The 18,522-nt window shown below is 41.4% G+C and overlaps 1 protein-coding gene and 2 long non-coding RNA genes across 3 annotated transcripts; 2 read left to right on the forward strand and 1 right to left on the reverse strand.

Annotated features, from left to right (window-relative positions):
- Positions 1–10: 10 nt before the first annotated feature.
- LOC115250986 (uncharacterized) lies at positions 11–13,047 on the forward strand. The gene is made up of 6 exons (XR_003889520.1): positions 11–72; positions 775–894; positions 1,996–2,217; positions 2,858–2,924; positions 4,704–4,806; positions 12,929–13,047. It is a non-coding gene; the product is annotated as an uncharacterized lncRNA (long non-coding RNA).
- LOC115250987 (uncharacterized) lies at positions 920–2,189 on the reverse strand. The gene is made up of 2 exons (XR_003889521.1): positions 2,085–2,189; positions 920–1,744 (listed from the first exon to the last, which is right to left on the reverse strand). It is a non-coding gene; the product is annotated as an uncharacterized lncRNA (long non-coding RNA).
- A 568-nt stretch (positions 13,048–13,615) lies between the features above and the next one.
- c9h15orf61 (chromosome 9 C15orf61 homolog) lies at positions 13,616–15,418 on the forward strand. The gene is made up of 2 exons (XM_003967455.3): positions 13,616–14,815; positions 14,909–15,418. Exons 1-2 carry the CDS (start codon positions 14,473–14,475, stop codon positions 15,034–15,036), a joined length of 471 nt encoding a protein of 156 aa, XP_003967504.2. The 5' UTR covers positions 13,616–14,472; the 3' UTR covers positions 15,037–15,418.
- Positions 15,419–18,522: the final 3,104 nt, after the last annotated feature.

Consider the following 18,522-nt stretch of genomic DNA (forward strand, 5'->3'; position numbering starts at 1 on the left):
TACCCGACGTTCGCTGTTTGTTTCAATGACGTTCACTTCAGAACTTCACCACGTAACTTCTCATCAGAAAAAGTAAGATAATGATGATAAAAGTAATTTTTTTAAAATAAAAGCATTTCCGCTGTACAGCTGCGTGTGTGGCGTTCTAATGACGCACACACGGCTGCTGAAGTACACTCTTTATTAAAACCGCATCGACCCTATGAACATGTGTTATCCTAATATCTGTATTTTCTTTAATCTATAATTGTTTTTTTTAATTTTTTGCATTATACGTTTTTTTTAAAGTAAATAAATTTATCTACAAACACTCAAATGATTAGATAGCCGGACTGGATGGTTATTCCTTGGGGAATGTTAATTGAATAAAAATAATAACAGACTATGAGGTGCATCCTGTAGAAAAGCAATAAGAAATATGTACTGTAAATAAAAACATCAGGGTTTTATTTACTTAGATGGTTTTTAGAATTATGAAAATGCTCATTTAATTAATTATACAGTGCATGTTATAATTGAAATATATGACCTCTGGCTCCTTTGGCACAAGGTAGCATTGCTACATCTTGGTCAAGTTTATGGTTATAGATGTTACATATTTGTGTTGGAAATTATGTTGTTTATTTTACAGCAATATTGTCCAAAAAACACATTTTAACAGAGTTTAAAGTCAACACAGAGGGCTCATAAATTCCACTTAAGTCTTGTCTGCCTGCAGATTTTGTGATAGTAGGTTCTCTAAAAACATCATTTTATGCTGTAATTTTTTGTCAGAGTGGGCCATGATATGAATGGCACTTAATTAAGTAGTGGTTGTGAATCCACACATCCAGGAGATCCTGTAGAGATCTAACTACAAGTGATGTTTTGACGTCTCGGAAGCTCTCATCATCAGTGAGTATCAATTATAATAAAACTGAGTTTGACATCATTTTTATTTCATTTGCGCCATGTTGTGAAAAATCAATTCATCTGTCCACAGTGTTAATATTAATTGACACAAGACCTGGCAAAACCTTGATAAGGAAGCATTGCACATTCTGCTACAATGAAGATGAACGACGGCATCATTGTTCCTTTTATTGATATTCACACCCTTCACCTCCAAATACTCTTTTTGGTGAGGTGAGGAGTGATGTTAAAGGTTTGAGTTAATGGATTCTTCAGGCCTCACACACAGAGGCGCTGACATAAAGGTCACATGACTTAGTGACGACAGCCAGCGTTTATCACTCCAGACAAATCAATCCCTGCAAAGGTCGACATTAGTTTCAGACATATTTCACACTCTTTATCTTGCAGTTCTGTTTGTGGCCATTTATGCTCCATGTGAGGGATTGTGCCCCAGACTGTCATCATGATGCAGGAGAGAAGGAAGTGGTGGAGAGTAGAAAGCAGCAGATTGCAACGCATTGGCATTCTCCTGAAGGAACACACACCTGATTGTGGCGCTAAGGGCTGCTGGTTTACAGATGTCTCAGGACACAACGAGCACCTGGTCCAGCATACCAATAAGACAGCCGTAGCTTCTCCCACTGCTAACCACTGGCTCTCTGCCTGCTTCCTCTTCCTGCAACTCAGGCCAACACTTTCCCGCTGCATCTCCATGCCAGGAAACAGGCTTTTATAGTGAAGCTTTTCTGACGAAAGGTGCCACCTTTCCCCTGGAACAGATGCGTGCCTTTGAGGGAAAACTCTCGCAGCACCTGGTCACAGTCTGTGATCTGTCACAGAGCACAGTGATCTGAAGAGGACAGAGGACGACATTTGATGATAAAGTTGGAACAAACAGCAGAACAGAAGCATCAAAACTTAGAGCTAAGCCATTAAAATCATGGTGGTAGTAATTTTATGGCAGTAATGGCAATGTTTCTACCTTTATATTCAAATTTAACCTATTGTTAGTGGCTCTGGAACGTTGCTGCGTCTCTGCAGCCTTGTTAACGTCACCCGTGGCCGGGATAGTGGCTGAAATAATGTTTGTGTTACACTCAGCTCGATGCTACAAGGGAGAGAGGAGACGCACTGCTGCCGACATCCATATTCAATCCCTCTGAAGGTGTGACTTAGACCCTACAGCCTACCTGCATCACTGTTGCTGCAGATGGGCGGCAGGGACCATCACCGGTGCACGGTTGATGCACACCCCCATGTGTCAGGATTGCCCCGCAGGCTCACAAGTTCAGACAGCTCGAGAATTTCCACAGCAGCTCAAAGGTGAAATGAGTCGATCCATCGTGTTTTATCTCCGTATCTCAAACAAGCACACCCTTTTACTCATCAGTTATATTAACAAGAAATCCTTAAGGCTAAAATAATTTAGAGGTTTTTATTGCTTTCATCAATGCTCATTATTTTGTACTTGTTCAGTTTTAACTGCTATGTGCCAACGAGCAGATATGGGTCGAGAGGGAAGGGAATTTTCTGTGCAGAGCAGCTAGAGAGCACTAGTGCTCCGCACATTCCTGGTGAGCGGCCTGCGCTGTCATCTGGGTTGAACATCTTTAGAGGTGTTGACACAATATTAATTAGTACCTACAAGTTCATTTAGTTTTAACATCACTGCGTGTCTGTATACATGCACATAATGTATGTTCTCACCCTTTAAACATTCATACCCTGTTAATTAAAGCCGCTAATCTTCCACTGGCACCGGCATCATGTACCCTCCTGATTGAATTAATTGCAAGAAGATGTTACTAAAGTAAACGCTTAATTTAATTAAGGTGGTATTTTATGCTTGGTTTGCTTCTGATAGCCCAGAGAGATATAGCCTTGATGTGCTAGCCAGGCGGTGATGTGATGATTTGTGTGCGCACTTGTCCCCGTGCTGATCGCTCCTTTTCTCCATCCCCAGCATCTGGCAGCCAACTGGAAACACATCCAGTCCTCCTAGAGGACCATTATCCACATCCCTTCATTAGGTAGCTTTCTCTGTCTGATGCACACACAGATACACACACACACACACACACACACACATCTGATCTAGTCAGATCTAGGCAGTCTTTCCGCGCAACACGCGGCCCCAGTCTGTGGCCCTGGTGGAGGCACTCTGTCTCGTTCAAATGACTCTCTGCAGGAAAGCACTCGCAGGATGATGACAGTCCCCATGCCAGGGAGCTGAACAATTTCCTCTCAATGGCCATTTAATTTGCAGATTAAGCAAATCAAAAGCCATTATGTTGAATATTTGCTAGAGACACCAAGGTTTTATTTTACAGCTGTGAAAAGAAAAAAAAAATAACCACTTGACATAGAGTGCAAAATATGATTTGTTCTTGCTCTAATTTCACCATGGTGCTCACATTTAGACTGCAATCAGGCATGTGCGCTGTAAATCATTGAGCGATTGTCTAAAATTATTAAGCCTAATTACCAGCAGATGGAATGCTTTATTTGCACTTGGGGTGGCTGCAGAGAGTGCTGTGTGAACAAGGATAATTAGAAAGTTGAACCCCATTGTTGTTAATTAGCATGAATCCAATCATTTAATTACCTTGATTCAGTTGAGGATTCTCTCTCAGACAGATGTGGTATTAAATCTTGGAGGTGAAACAGTTTGTTGCACTGTGGCGGATGGACAATGCAACAGGACTCCACGCACACGCGCGCTGACCTCTGCTCAAGTTATTTAATCAATAGATCACATTTTTGTTTGACTGAAATATTCGTGAACTGTTGACATATCAGATCTATGAAGCTATTTTGGAACGTCTTGGGACACCCACGTGGCACTCTTGTGTCCCCAACATATGGGGGGATAAGTCTTGCAGTGTTACACCAGTCAGCCACAAACCGAAACAAATTCTGGGACAAGCCCCACCATATTTCAGACAATTTTATCCTTTCATCCCCACACCTGAAGCAGTTGATTATTTTTTTCATAATGTCAAACAGATTTAGATTTTGTCCGATTCCAAGTCTAATTTTTACTGGGGACGTTCCAAATATCTGTAGTTCGTAACTGATCCTTCAGGGGGCGATAGAGGAGACTATCTCTTCGATCGGATTTTTCTTTATTCCCTTAATTTAAGCAAAATTTTAGATTTCAAGATCTTTGCTAGTGTTTTTAGTTAGCATGAATGCTATTTAGCTGCTTTCCATTTTGCTCAAATAATTATTCATTCACTGTTTCAGTTCTGATAAAAAATAAATTATTTTTAAATTTTCTCAACAGCTGAAACTAAAGGTTCTGCTATATTTTAATCCAGTCAGTCTTTTTTTAGCTTTTTGCACCCTTTAGTAGTAGAGTGAACATGCAAACACGACACGGCCGTCTTCATTTCTTTCTATTGATTTTCCTGCTGTGTTGTTGTTAAATTGTGCCAGACGTGTTGCTGAGATGAATCGCTTCTTCCCGTGGCTGCCAGCACATTCTGCCAGTGACAGAAGGGATAATTCCATGTGGATCAAATAAATACAGATGTGAAGTAATTAGTTATATTCCCAAGGAGCTCATTGCTAGCACACATTAAAGATGTGAGGGATAGAGGAGGTCCCCCACAGGCAGTTCCTATCAATCCAACCTGCTGGAACACAGAAGAGGTCAAAGCCCTGCTGGCTGCTACAATAATAGATCTGTTGTGTGTACACAGTGATAAATCAGGTCAAGGAACCATCTTTTGTCGACACCCTGGAAGTGTGTAATCTTATCCCTCTTATGTTTTCGGGACCTGCAACACGTGTCTGTCCAAGTACAGGCTGAAGACACCTTTGCTGCAGTAATGTGGAAGGAGGAGGTTCTTCAGGAGTGCAGAGGCTGGTGACGGTCCTGGTCCAGGAGACATTAACTCCCTAAATCAGGTCAGGGATCTGAACCCGGTTAAGCTTTCACTGAAAGTTGTATTTTGAATTGAAGGCCTGCAGGACTTTAGTTTTCCTGGCACAGCGATGCAGAGGTTAGCCGCTAGTCTGGGCTTCGCCTCACAATATCTTCTTTTTTTACAGGCACTGTTGGACTGTTAATAATAAGTAAGTTGGAGTTTAGCATTCACAATATAATAAGTAACATCTCCAGGCAACATGTTCTGTCAAGGGTCACTGTGAGGTCAAACTGCTGTGATCATTTAGTTTAGGTTTGTGTGGCTGAACACAAGAATCACAGCTCTGCTCCCAGACGTGTAGTATTTTGGAGCGTTGTCGCCACAACCCACAGCATCTAATCAATATCGAAATGATCTTTTTAACCATGCAACTATTTTCAATTTGCAAAGACTCACAGGATGACAAGTTTCGGTGGGCAGTGACGCAGAAAAGATTACATTAGAAGCAAAGTGGACTTAGTTATTTATTTGTTTCCATGCACTGTGCTCCATGGGAACCCATGTCTGCATTATTTCAGAGCTTCACAGCCAAATTTATGATCTAGCAAAGTAATCATCATAAATATTTTATTACTTTTTCTAAAGAATCACAAAGGCTATTTAAAATATATAAGAATATATTATATGCCATCACAGTTCGGCATCTTTTACCAAGGCTTTAATATGTACCAGCGTCTGAGCCTCTGGCTTCTCATATGCTCACAGAGTAGCCTTTGATTTCCTGTCATGTGTTAATTACTGCATTTTGCTATCTAACTGGGGAGCTTTGTGTAAACTAATTACCAACTGATGATTGTGGGCTTGGAGGAGAAGAATTTTAGTTTTTATTCAGTTTGAGAGAATCAGCCATCTCAGGCGTCTTTGTGCTTTGTTGTTCCTGTTAGCTGACTCTTTGATTACGGGCGGCGCGCGGCTGTAATTGTTGCAGCGACGCTGCTGTTAATTATGGGAGAGAATGGCTGAGCCTCAGCCAACGTCCATAATGGTGGCTGGGGTAGCACAGAGAGTAAATGGAGTTTGCTTCACCAGCTGGGGTCCCATGGAGAGGGAAGAGTGCCGAGGCCCCCAGTGCAGGCTGACAGCCTCGGGGCTTCTGGGCCATATGGACACAACACTTTAACTGGCCTTTATTTTACACCTTACTCTTTTAATCAAAGCACAGGCCACATCCTGTGCCCCTCAATGCATGAGTTTGTCTTTCTTTTTCAGAAATTTGTTTTCATCCAAATGCATCTGCCACTATTTTTTCGCAGCCCTTCTGTTGTGTTCCTCTAGAGGAACGTTCAGATTTCTTATCAGTGGGTCTCCGCAAGGCCCTCTTTACAATGGAGACCGTGGGTGGATGTTTAACCCCGACGGCCCATTGTGTGATAAAACCCTCATTATGGCTGCACAATAGTGGGAAAAAAGACCTAATTCAGATTTTAAGGACAGGTTTTGAAGAGGATAGCTGCTGACAGTGCTGAGGCTTTAAGCAACAGATTTATGAAACTAAAAATGGTTTAACACTAACTATTAAAGATAAATCCCAAGATTTTTAAAGAGGAATTCTTAAACTATTTCTCTAAAAATCTATAAAAATAAATGCTTATTAAGGTGTTTTTAATATAACTCAAGCAAAAGATGAGATCATTATTTTAGTTTTCAGCAGATTGACTCTATTTTTTTTAATTATTGCTTGTTCTGAAGGGCCCAGCATGAAGAAGCGCGGCTCACAAAGGATGCCATGTGGTCAGAATTATACCAACAATCAGATCGCCCCCAGCTATGTAAAATAAGGGGAAAATACAGGGTCTGTACGCGCGGCGAGCACACAGTGTGGAAGAGATAGTGTTTGATTTATTTATTTATCATGAGGCCTAAAGCCCGTAGCACAATGTTTCAGCCTGCAGAATGCCCCCGGCATCTTTTAGCATTTTCACAGAGGTTAAAGACATGTAGATGTGCACCCATGCAACGCCTGAGGCACACACACACACACACACACACACACACACACACACGCACACACACACACACAGTGTATATATGGGTCATTAAACACAAGAGGGTAAAAATTACACCTAATAGCATCAACAGATGGAGTATTTCTTTTCGTCATGCTGTGTACAAACAGATCTTCAGCAAAACCTTATTTAGGAGAAGTTTGTCAGCGAAATGGGTCATTTGATAATCACCAACAACAAAGAGTCACAGGAACACCGTGCAGATGTTCTCTGTCTAAACATTGTTCATTCCGTTTGAGAATTATTATTGTGTTTCGTTCTTAACACCATTAACTTCAATCACTTACTTTTAAATGACTCTTAATTGATTAGGGAAAGACGTTTGATTGCGAGTGTTTCCGTTGTGAAGGAAAGTGTGTGGCCTTCTAATGATAAATGCTTTTTGAAGAATGAGTCAACGGCAGAACTGTTGTCCTCTGACGCTAAACTCCAACAGTGTGACACAGGAAGGAGAGACTAACGGCCGTTTCATTTAACGTTACGCATGAACTCAGTCCAGAACTCAAGAAAATGGAGTTCAAAGCTTTGCTGGGACAAAGCTGCAGACATCTCCCCGGTTTTTCTCAGTTATTTCCTTGTAATGGGGAGATGAAACCGCAATCAAAGAGGCGGCGCAGCATCTGTTTTATTTATGGCCCGATTGTATAGCTTTATGCGGACACCAAGCAAAGCTTGAATCCTATCACAGGGTTCTGTACACAGTTTAAGTCCAAATAATTTATTGCAAAATACCTCTGTTTCTTTCCTTACTGGCCTGCTGTTTCTTTGAACTGCAAAGGCAAAGTCCCGGGGTGAGCCTGCTCTTCCGTTGAAAATGACAACCGTTCCCTTACACTTTTTGCCGCACCATTGTGTGCTTTATGGTTTGTATAAGGGGGAACCGCTGTGTAGCATTTGACCTCGCCTCGTACAGTACTTGAATATGATGATGGCTGGTACATGACTTGAATTTAAACAGCAAAGTCTGCCCTGGCGTCTCCAGCGAAGCCAGACAGCACATACTGGAAACGTAGTAAATCCTTGGATAGAAGTAGGGAAAACAAAGACATTACATTCATTCAAATGTTACTTAGATTTCTTGCAGGGTTCACTCGTTTTATTTTACATTGTGAAATGAAGTTTCACCGTAATAGTGCACCACAGAATAAATTTCCATATAGAACGACTATTTCAAAGATAACCCTTGGACACATCGTCTAGTTATCACAGTTTAGTTAATAAATGTCGTGTCGAAAAACCCCAAAAACAACAGCACAGCAAAAATATTTAGATTTAACATTACCACCTAAACCCCCAAAATAGAAATTAACAATATAATTAAGAGTTCAGCCCATTATAGCATTTCCTACTTACAGAAACAAGTGTGATATTGATCGCGGTCAAACCCTGATTGATCGGCGGATAGATGGGCTCAGTTCAGTCATTCATCAGCTGCCGCGTGGAGAAGGCTGTTATTAAAGGCAGGTGCTGTCTCTGTGGCTGTGAGTTAAAGCCATTAGACTCTCGAGGCCTTCTGATAATAGGCTGTCACTCAGACGCAGCCCTCCACGCAGTCTCCCTCAGACGCACAAGCCGAAAATTGAACAGCCACCAAAAGTCTCAAGGATAACAAGCGGCGACGGAAGTCGTCTGGATTTCGTCCGGTGGTTCAAATATTGAGGAGACTTTAATCAAAGAGGGCAGAAGACGTATGGATCAACCCTCATCAACTCAGGACGTCGCAAATGTATTCAGCTTATTATTATTCCTTCTGCAAAAGTCTGCAATGTAAAGACTTTTAGATGAAACCCCAGAGTGGCCGTCACGCATATCCTGCTAAAAGCCCCTTCCATCCCAGCTGGGCCTGCTTCCTCCAGCAAGGTCAGCTATCTGCAGAAAACAGCGTTGGCTTTTGTTCCTTCTGCTTCTTGTGTGTCCCGATGTGAACCAGGGAATGAAATAGGTTTCCCGACACCGGCCGGCTGGGATGGTTTCGGATGCTGAGCTCTGCTCTCGCCTGGTCAGACATTGTCTGACGGCAGCGCTGCTGGAGCCCGGAGGTTAGGGCACCATGTTGCTCGGAACGCAACCCTCCCCCTTGTTTCTCAGACATCTGTACATTCAGAGACCTCACACTCACACACACAGAGGGCACGTCACGCTCCCTCTGTACGCATACGGGTCCAGGTCTGAGGTTACGTCTCTGTGGAAACGGTTACCTTTTCCTCACAAAAAACATGGAGCAGAAGGTGAGAACGCGGGACAGAAAGAAGTGTTCCAGCTCTCAGTATGAGTATAGTCTTGGCTGGTGTAACACAGAGCTTTTATCTCATCAAGCTGGTGAAAGTGATACATGTTTTTGGTTGGTTCACGGATCCATATAGGTGCCTCCCCTACTGCTCCCCTGGGATTTAGAAAACAGCCAAGGCAAACAGCGGGCGCAGGGACCAAATGTGTCATGGGGCCATCTAATAAAGTGTCAGTTCTTATTGTGTCCATACACTGATTCCACCATTTAAAGCTTGCCCTTTGACCTTACAATGGCGAGAAACTCGGAGGCTCCCGTCGTTCAGACAATAGGTCATGCTAAAGTGATTTGGCAGCTTCTCGGGGATGCCGTGTCAGTGTTTAACCCCCTGGCTGTTTACCTGCAGTGGTCCACTGACTTTTTTTTCCCTCCCCCTTGTTATTATAAAGAGAAGCCAATGAAGCCGCAACTCATCTGTCAGGATTTAGATTTTTTTTTTTTCTTGAACCTTGATGATTTATGATATTGGAAATGGACTGCTTGATGGTGATTTAACCCCTGCTTGTAACATGTGGCGACATTGATTGTTTATTGATCCAGAGCTGTGAAATGCAATGCTTTGTTTATATAGCGCACTAAACCTGCAAATCCTATTTTGGACAATGCACCCCCAGCCAGTTTTTATTTCAACAAAACCATCATATGTCATCACAATTGAAAATGGAATTGTATGTGCTATTATATATACTCAGTGTTAAGGTCGTGATTGCCACTAGAGGGGGGTATTTTATGAACTAGATTAAGACAGAGGGAGAAATCTCTGTTCACTTATTGCAAATTATTCATAAAATGTAATATTTTTTCAAAAATTGAGCATTAATATTAGTGTATCTTGGGTCATTTGCGTTGAGGTCACAGTTGATTATGCATTTAAAGTGGATTACTGTGTGACTAAATGTGCAATTTCTCAATTTCATCATAGACCCTGAATACCACAGAATTAATTTCCAGCTCTAATGTGGACCCAAAATTGAATGGGATTCAGTGACAGAATAATTAAGAAGACTATAAGGTCTTCAACCTGTATGTGTCTGCATCCTTCAATAGAAGCAGGAGCACCAAAGGCAGATTTTAAACCATCTCTCCACACACAGCTCAGACAGAAGAGAGCCACATGGGCAAACCTGTCTGGATTTAAACATCAATTTAGATTCAAACCTGTTGCTAAAAGCTGCCTACTTTATTTGATGGGAAGAAGTGGGTCACATATGTTTGCCCTTGCAGTCTTTCTTCACATTGTAAAGCAGCGGGGCCCCAGCTGCAGCATCGGGCTTTTTAATGAAAATGCAAGGCAATAGAAAACAGGTACAATCAAGGCTTACATTTCCTACGGCTTTGTAAAGAGCGACAATGAGACATCAGAGTACATTTTTTTTTAGTGAGTCATGTGAATGGCATGGTGGAGTCTGTCCATTGCACAGGTCTGAACTAGCCTGATGCCGAGGGACAAACATCAAACCTGGGTTAGCTGCACAGGCAAAACGGTGGGACGCAAACTGTCACCAAGTCTGGATGGACAGACCACAATAATATTTCCCTTAAATGTTAGGCATTTTTTCCCTTTTCCTGGGTCGGTTCTAAAAATGCAGTGTCCTCGGTTGCCTACAACGAATCAAAATAAAATCGTCTGTTCATTAAACAGGGATCAAATATTCATGCATTTATTTCTGCGGTCTTGAACCCAAAATGGAATCCTAAGCCTAACAGACTTGATATTGGGACATATGTAGACATATTTGGAATTCATCTGCAATAACAACTAATTTCGAACGTAATCGTCAAGATCCTTGTGTTAATGAAAATAAATGGTCTCCGTCTCCCATATTGGAATATCAGAAATATGCTGGTGGAGATAAAGTGCTCAGATTATCGCCACTGCAGGCTGCAGATTGCCAGCGATTTGCATGTGCTGGCAGCAGCGTTTACTTTGACAAATACGAACAGCAAAAGGAGGCAGCCGACTGCCACTTAGTTATTAACAACTCCTTCACTTATGATTTATTTGCCTCTTTTGAATAGAGGGCAACATTATTAGGTTATTATTGAGGAAATTAGCCCTGTTTAAGCAGAAGGCTATGACCATACCTGACCCCTTAATATACTTATAATGATGCCATTTACCATATCTGAACTTTGCTTCTCATCAGAACTGAGCCAAACAAACTTGCCTAAGGCTACGGGAATTCAAATACTCAGGGAAAGATCTAGTTTTTACATGTGTCAGTCCACTGCAGACTCACCCAAAGGAATAAACACAGTTAATTCCTTTCCCCTGCCTGTCATTGTGGTCAACGCTGCGAGGATTGCGGGGTGCTGAACCTGCTCTTTGAAAGGATTGGGGGGTGAGATGCTTTGATGCTCCGTTTTGTGATTAAATAGGAATTAATAGGTTTATAGTGTGTGTTATTCTGTGCTGCAACATGGAGGTGATGGTGTTGTGTTTGTATGTGTTGGGTGATTGATCTGGACCATACACTGACCAACTGGTCGTGACCCAGATGTTTGTGAAGCTGATGGAAGGCTGGATGAATCGCTGGACGAGCTGTTCAGAAGTGCTGGGGCTAGCTGAAAAGGAATAGTGTGACCATTAGATTACAGCCTAAGAACACTTTATTTTTTAACTACTACTACTACTGCTACTTTAAATAACAGTTATTACATTTCTTTAACAATCTTAAATTATTTATTTTGATTCAATTAAGATAGACTTTTATCTTAAACCTAACTGTTTTTTCTGGTAAATTAGACGATATTTTGACCACCGCCGTAGATCAACCATTAGATCTTAATTTTACTTAAATGCAACTAAATACTGTAATTACGCACTGAGCTCAATTGGCGTTTAGGTGCTGAATTCATTATCATTTTGATAGATGAGACTAAATAATCAACACATTAATAATTCATACCATTTTCATTATGCATGTGTTTGCATGCTTGAACACCTCATCAACCTGGTGCCAGGCCTGAAACAATAGGCTTCCTTTATTCGCAGTGTGCCAGAGTTTACGCTTGTTAATCTGTGACTTGTATTATTTTATCAAACATTCATTTAGTTGGTGGCCTGGCGCCTCAGTGCAGCAGTTAAGCCATTGCAGTGGTTAATGGCTTCAGCAGTGGCCATCATTTGGGCCCTGCATATTACAAACACAATTAAATCCCTGTTGGACACTTTTATTGTTGTGTGAGGGTCCTGGGTTTGACAGCCGTGAACGCACAACGATCACAGCGAGTTATGGGTGATCTCCCGAGCACACGGGGGCTTAAGACTTGTGTTTTTGTCCCCAAACCGGAAACATTTTTATCCACTTGAGCCCTGCCACTTTTAATTAATCAAGCTGTCCAGTGTGACTTCTGACATAAAGATGCTCAGACTGGCTCTGTTCCTATGGGACGAGCGCTCCTTTAACCTTTTCTGTTTCTGATTTAAAACTCTATCAGTCCAGCAGCATTGTGTGATAAAGCTTAACTTGTGTGTCTTTGATAAACATTAATGTTCCTCCCTGCAGTTAATTAAGAAAAGCCCAACAGTTTTCCACATGTGCCCCACAGTCATCCTGTTTGCTAATCATGTGCATTCTAAAAGTGACCCTAAGGATATGTGTGCGGGGTTCAGCCATCTCTGCTCTACACACACACACACACACACACACACACACACACACACACACACACACACACACACACACGCACACACACACACACACACGCACACACACACACACACACACACACACACAGCTTCATTATGCATCAGACCTGATTATAAAAATGACTGTTCTTTTTACGTTTCTGTTTCTTTCTTACAGGCTGTCGATGTTAAATCCTCTGCAGTTGTCCACCAGGCTACACTTTCCATATTATGGCAACAGATTTAACTTAATGTAATAATGTAATTCTTCATGTGGTATTGTTTCCTCAGATTAAGGGGCAACTCTGTTTCTGAATTAGATGTTTCAGAATCAGTCAAAACCCCAACATAGATGTCTCACATTGCTGCTTTCACCCTGCTTTCTATGTCCAAAAATGAAACTTACAACTTCAACTGTGGTTTGTGGTATCTAAGAGTGGATCTAAAATCAGAATATTCACAGGTACGAATCACTCCCCACACTGCGAATGAATTTGTTTGCTTCAGCAGATTAACATGCCACCTCTGAGTTAGTAAATGTAGTTACAAATTTAAGCACAAGGTTATTTAACATATTTATCACTGGAATCCTTTAGATTACACAATGTTGCAACAGTTAAATCAAGCTGTGATCATCACCCTGAAGACTGGAGATGTTCACTGCTGAAAGTTTCATTTAAGAAGAACAAGGTGATTGTTTCTTAGGAGGTGACATGGGGAACATTAGTGAACTCGTTTGTTTGGGATGTCGTTAATAGGACCATCTCCACTGATCTCGAGGGAGCTCCTGTGACCTTTGCTCAGAATCTGTCAGTTATTCATCAGGAAATATCAGCATCTAAAATGAAAGGAGAAACCAATTTGAAGTGACCGTGTTAATGACTTAACGATCTGTTCTTGTCTGTTTAATGAAAATCGTGGATTCAGTGAAGCCTCGTTTTTGAGTGCAATGCTTTCTCGGACCTAGTATTGAATTAATTTTAGTTTTGTTCTTTGCCTTCTAAGTTTATTTATGTATCGAAAAACTTCTGTTTATCGTTGATATCTTTTTGAAACAGCATGTAAAAGTGAAGAATAAACCTTATTCTTAGATGTGTACTAAATAACCTTAAAAAGGTCATGATGTAATTTATTTGAAAATGCAATAATATTATAAATCATTGTGATCATTATTATCGTATTCAATAAAAGTTCTAGTTCATTAAAATTAAAGTAAAATATCAATGCAATAATAGTTTGCTCATCCTCCTCTGGTAGTGCTAGAAATGTAAAACATTGACGCACAAATGCTAATTTCGATGATTTTTTAAATCAATGTTGTATAAAGTGTCTGACTGTAAATTTAATGCAAATTCCAGGTTCCAGATAAATAAAATCAATCTTCAGTGGCGTTATAGGAACTGTAGCGCGGCGTTCTGTTTCTACCCGGATGGTATTAGTAGAAGGACCAGTTCAGAGAAAACATCAGGACAAACTGTCTCATTATCTTGACGAAAGCGATTATATTTGATTGTATTAAACTTGTAGCCATATGCATTTTATAGTATAGTATGTGTTTACCTAATTTGTCTTAAGGTTGTTGGTGCTAAGCTGACATTAACAATTCCTTGCTCACGGACGGTACGTGTTGTGTGCCGTAATATTTTACCTCTGGGCATCAAAGCTGGTGCGCAGAGACGATGGTAAAGTAGGAAGAACAAACTCCAAGTATATATGTAAGTAATGAAGGAATTTTTGAGGAAGCTGCACAACATCTTTCTGAAGGTCGCCCTATTCCCGACCACAGTCGGCAGGACAGGTCCGCGTCCAGCTGCTTCGGAGGTGCTGACCTGCCACCTGCTGCAGCGTAAACTCCCCCCGTGGACGTCCTTCTGTGTCCGCTATACCTCCGTCCATAATGACCAGTTCGGACTCTCCAACTTTAACTGGAGGGTCGAGGATTCCAACTACCAGATCCTGAGAACAGGCTGTTTCCCCTTTATAAAATATCACTGTTCCAAAGCGCCAGCTCAGAACCTGGACTTTGAGGATAGGTTTTTCACGATGTTGAAAGTCATTAATTTGGGTGAGTAACCACGTTTATTCCTCCATCTTTTACTACATAGACACATATATTTGAAAGCACAATCAAAACTAATTGCCATGGTTTTTATTGCAGGCATCCCTTGTTTGGCTTATGGCATTGGCTGCTGGATGGTCGTGGGAGCTACAGAAACAGTGCAGACCAGTGCTGGACCTGTCACAGTTTATTTTGCCTACAAAGAGGATGAAGGTGCACAATACTAAACCACGGCGAAAACATTTCCCTTAAAGAAACTGTTGTCATCCATGCCCTTCTGTTAATAACCTGAGATATCGGCACGGAGATCTTGTGACCGTCATTATTGCTGCTATTGTCTTGACAGTTATTTTGTGTTCAATTATTTAGGATTTAAAAGTTGGAGCAAAGCTGGAGTCAGTTATGCATTTGTATACTGACATATAATACTTGACAGTATCCTTTCTTCAACATAAAGGTCCCTCTATTAATATTTAATGTAAAGTTTAGGATTTCTCTAAGAAATGACTCTTTGATGCTACATCTATGTCCAGGCTGTATTTCTAAAGTCAATACACACTAAAAACATTATATATGTAAGAAATAAATCAAAATCAATTACTTCTGAAATGATAGTGGGTTTTTGTAAAGGTCCGCCACACTTGATTGGATGGAGTGTTGTTAGTGAGTCGGGTGATATTGACAGCCTTGTTCTCAACCATCACTATTAAATCAGGTGGTACATTGTTTATTTGCTAGTTCTGTTTCATTAACCTTCAGAGAAATGCAAGAATTTAAATAACTTTGGGTCATTTATTTAAAGTTAAATTAGTGATCACTCCAAACAACAGCTAGTCAATTGTGTCTGGAAAAAAATACAGCAGTGAGACAGGTGCATAAAATAGGTTGTAATTACCAAAGTGTGGCCCTTGTGAAGAGTCATCTACATCTCTTCCTTCGGGCTGTCTGTTCTTTGATTTCTGGTAATGTGCTTTGCTGACAGGGCAGACTTGCACTGTAGAGACCAGCTCCTGCAGGTTGACAAACTGCCATATTGATTTCTTCAGCCCTCAGCATCTCCTACTAATAGCATTTATCAGCAACCTCAATTTTCTGGCCTTGGCCTCTTCGTTTATGGCAACAATGAACCCGAACGAATAATTTCTTGTTGTACATGTAAATCAATGGACCTTTCACACCTTGGAGGCATTGATATGAGCCAACGTGTTTATGTGAAACCTCTTCCTAATTGTTTTTTGCTAGACCAAAGATTTGCCTTTGATGTTGTGCACCAGAATGCATTTTTTTAATTACTAATATTAGATTGATTTTTACTGGTAACCAATACTGGAATTATTGATATTCCAACAATTGTAAATAATATTTACCGGCAGTCAATATTGCTTCTCCAAACATGCACAAGTGTATAATTTACATTTATTTTGAGAAACAGTTTATGAACGTTATGCACAATTCATGTGTGTGACATCATGCCAACGGTTAATCATGCTAATTGCCTTGACCAAGAACCAGTTAGGCACACTTATGGAAATCTGACCCATGGTATCAGGCTGCACTTAAATCCCCCTCTTTTCATCTCCAGCCTTTCATCAGGACGGAAAGTGTGCATGGGGAATGCTCAGGCAACCATGTCTTAATTACTCATTGACCCTTTGACCCTTGAGCTGCATTGATACCACCTTACAGACAGGCGCAATTGCGCCAGGACGCAACTGACTGCACCTTTGTGTGCGGCTATTACAGGATAATGTGAGTCAGTGAAATCTAAACTGTGGAGCCCGTGCGTGTGCTGTATTCATTTTCAGGGCCTCGCCTTTAAACTGCAGGGGAGCACAGTTGTGTTCGGCTCAGGCAGAGGCTCAGCGTTACAGCTGGACACCGCCCCCCCCCCCATCACCCAGGTCTCCAGTACTGGGACTTCAAACGAGCTCCCGTAAATTAACAGAATACAGCAACGTTGGCATAGGATTGATGCCTTTTAATAGCCTTGATCGGCTTCTCCTGTCTGGAAGTCTCTAAATTGCACATCTAATGTAACGAACAAAGGATTAATGCCCTTTTGGCATGTTTAATTGAACACTGAAGCTGGTAATAAGTTTAGTCCAAGTGATAGTTTAAACACAACTGCTGCTTAGAATTCAGAAGAAACATGTTGGAAGTGCGTGTTTGCTGGAAATTGTAATTGCAGGTATCTAATAAGGCGACTTCCTGTCCCTAAAGTCAAACACGTGTCTTGAAAAGCCTTGAAAACTTTTCTTTTCTATCAAAAGGCAGAAGCAGTTCCTTACCGTCATATACAGTTTTGGAAGCAATGATTGTCTTCAGGTGATAATAGCGAGGTTACTGACATGGAGCTTCCTGATTGGCCGCCAAGCTCCCGTGACCAGCGGGGGCGCAGAAGCCATCGCTTGGATCACTTTGGCATTAACGGCTTCATGCGGCGCTGTCGGCCCACGCTGTCACCGCGTTCTCCGTGAAATGACACTTTGTGAATTAATAATGTGACAACCGAATCATAAAGCTCATTACTTTTCAGCTGGGAGCAGACAGATGTGCGCGCTTCGAAACACGCGTGTACGAGTTTACTTAATAACTGCTGACCTCTTGTCAGCCACGCCTTACTGTTTTGAGGTGCATGAGCAGATTAAAAAAAAAATGATGTTGCCGTATGTCTTCACCCCAAAGATGATGAGAGGCACCATGACTCTCGGCTACCCCCCCCCCCCCCGTATCTTTATGATTAGATGTACACGGGGCTGCCATCAGTGAGCGGCTGAAATGTCTGTCATCCATTTATTGAGTCTTGTTTTTTAATCAAACCTTTTCTAAGACAACACCTGATGCAGTAAATAAGAATCCAGAGTGGTTTCAATAATAAAACCTTCTCGTGTCCTGTGTTTAGCTGATGCCCCCAAGCTTGTGCCCCCAACTTTTACGGCTAAATTCCGGTTTCCTTAAAGCTGGATTTCATTATATTTCTGTTTTCCTTCCTCCTTGATGATGTCGTATCACATTGGTTCCATTCATACTTAATGCTTACTCTGTTGACATTAAGAAAGTAATGGCTGTTAATAGTATTTCCATGACTTGCCGGGAAAGTTAAATGAACTATTCATTTTTGTTTTATATTATGCAGTATTTAAAGTTTCAGCTCATTAAAAAACCCGCGCCCTCCCACATCCCCCCCAGCTGTCTTTTACCCCCTGCTAGCGTGCAGTCAGATTCCTCTAGCCACGGGCTCTGCTTGATCTGTTTTTCTGAAATCAAAATTGAAACATCCGGAAATATTTATTTATTTGCTCACGGCTTTTGTTTCACCAGCAAACTGCCGCTAATGTCTTTCAACAAGCGGCTTCAGTGGATCTGAAAAACGGTATCGCGGTCGCTTTTCTTGATATTGATTGTTAGATGGCATATATCTTGCATGGAGGGGAAAAAAGAAGATTCATTTTTGAGGCAGAACGTCGGCAGCAGCCAACGCAGACGCTCAACACCAGGCTGGGGATCCACATTAAACACACCCATGATGCTGCATACCAATACAGAAATGGAACAAATCAATCTGCTTTCCAGAAATGCTTTACATACGTTCTGATGCTGCATGATCTCCAATCTCTCTGCAAATGAGCTGCAGCCCCTTGTAATGGTTTCTGCTCCTCGTGGGAGGCCGGTGTCTCAGAAAAGCTGCTGATTGAGGGGGAAATGCAATACAG

Source organism: Takifugu rubripes, chromosome 9, assembly GCF_901000725.2.
Source record: "Takifugu rubripes chromosome 9, fTakRub1.2, whole genome shotgun sequence".
Taxonomy (NCBI): Eukaryota; Metazoa; Chordata; class Actinopteri; order Tetraodontiformes; family Tetraodontidae; genus Takifugu; species Takifugu rubripes.

Coding starts and splice junctions, on each gene's coding strand:
- c9h15orf61 (XM_003967455.3), top strand. CDS start 14,473: ATGAAGGAATTTTTGAGGAAGCTGCACAACATCTTTCTGAAGGTCGCC. Junction 14,816..14,908: donor GTTGAAAGTCATTAATTTGG/GTGAGTAACCAC, acceptor TTTTTATTGCAG/GCATCCCTTGTTTGGCTTAT.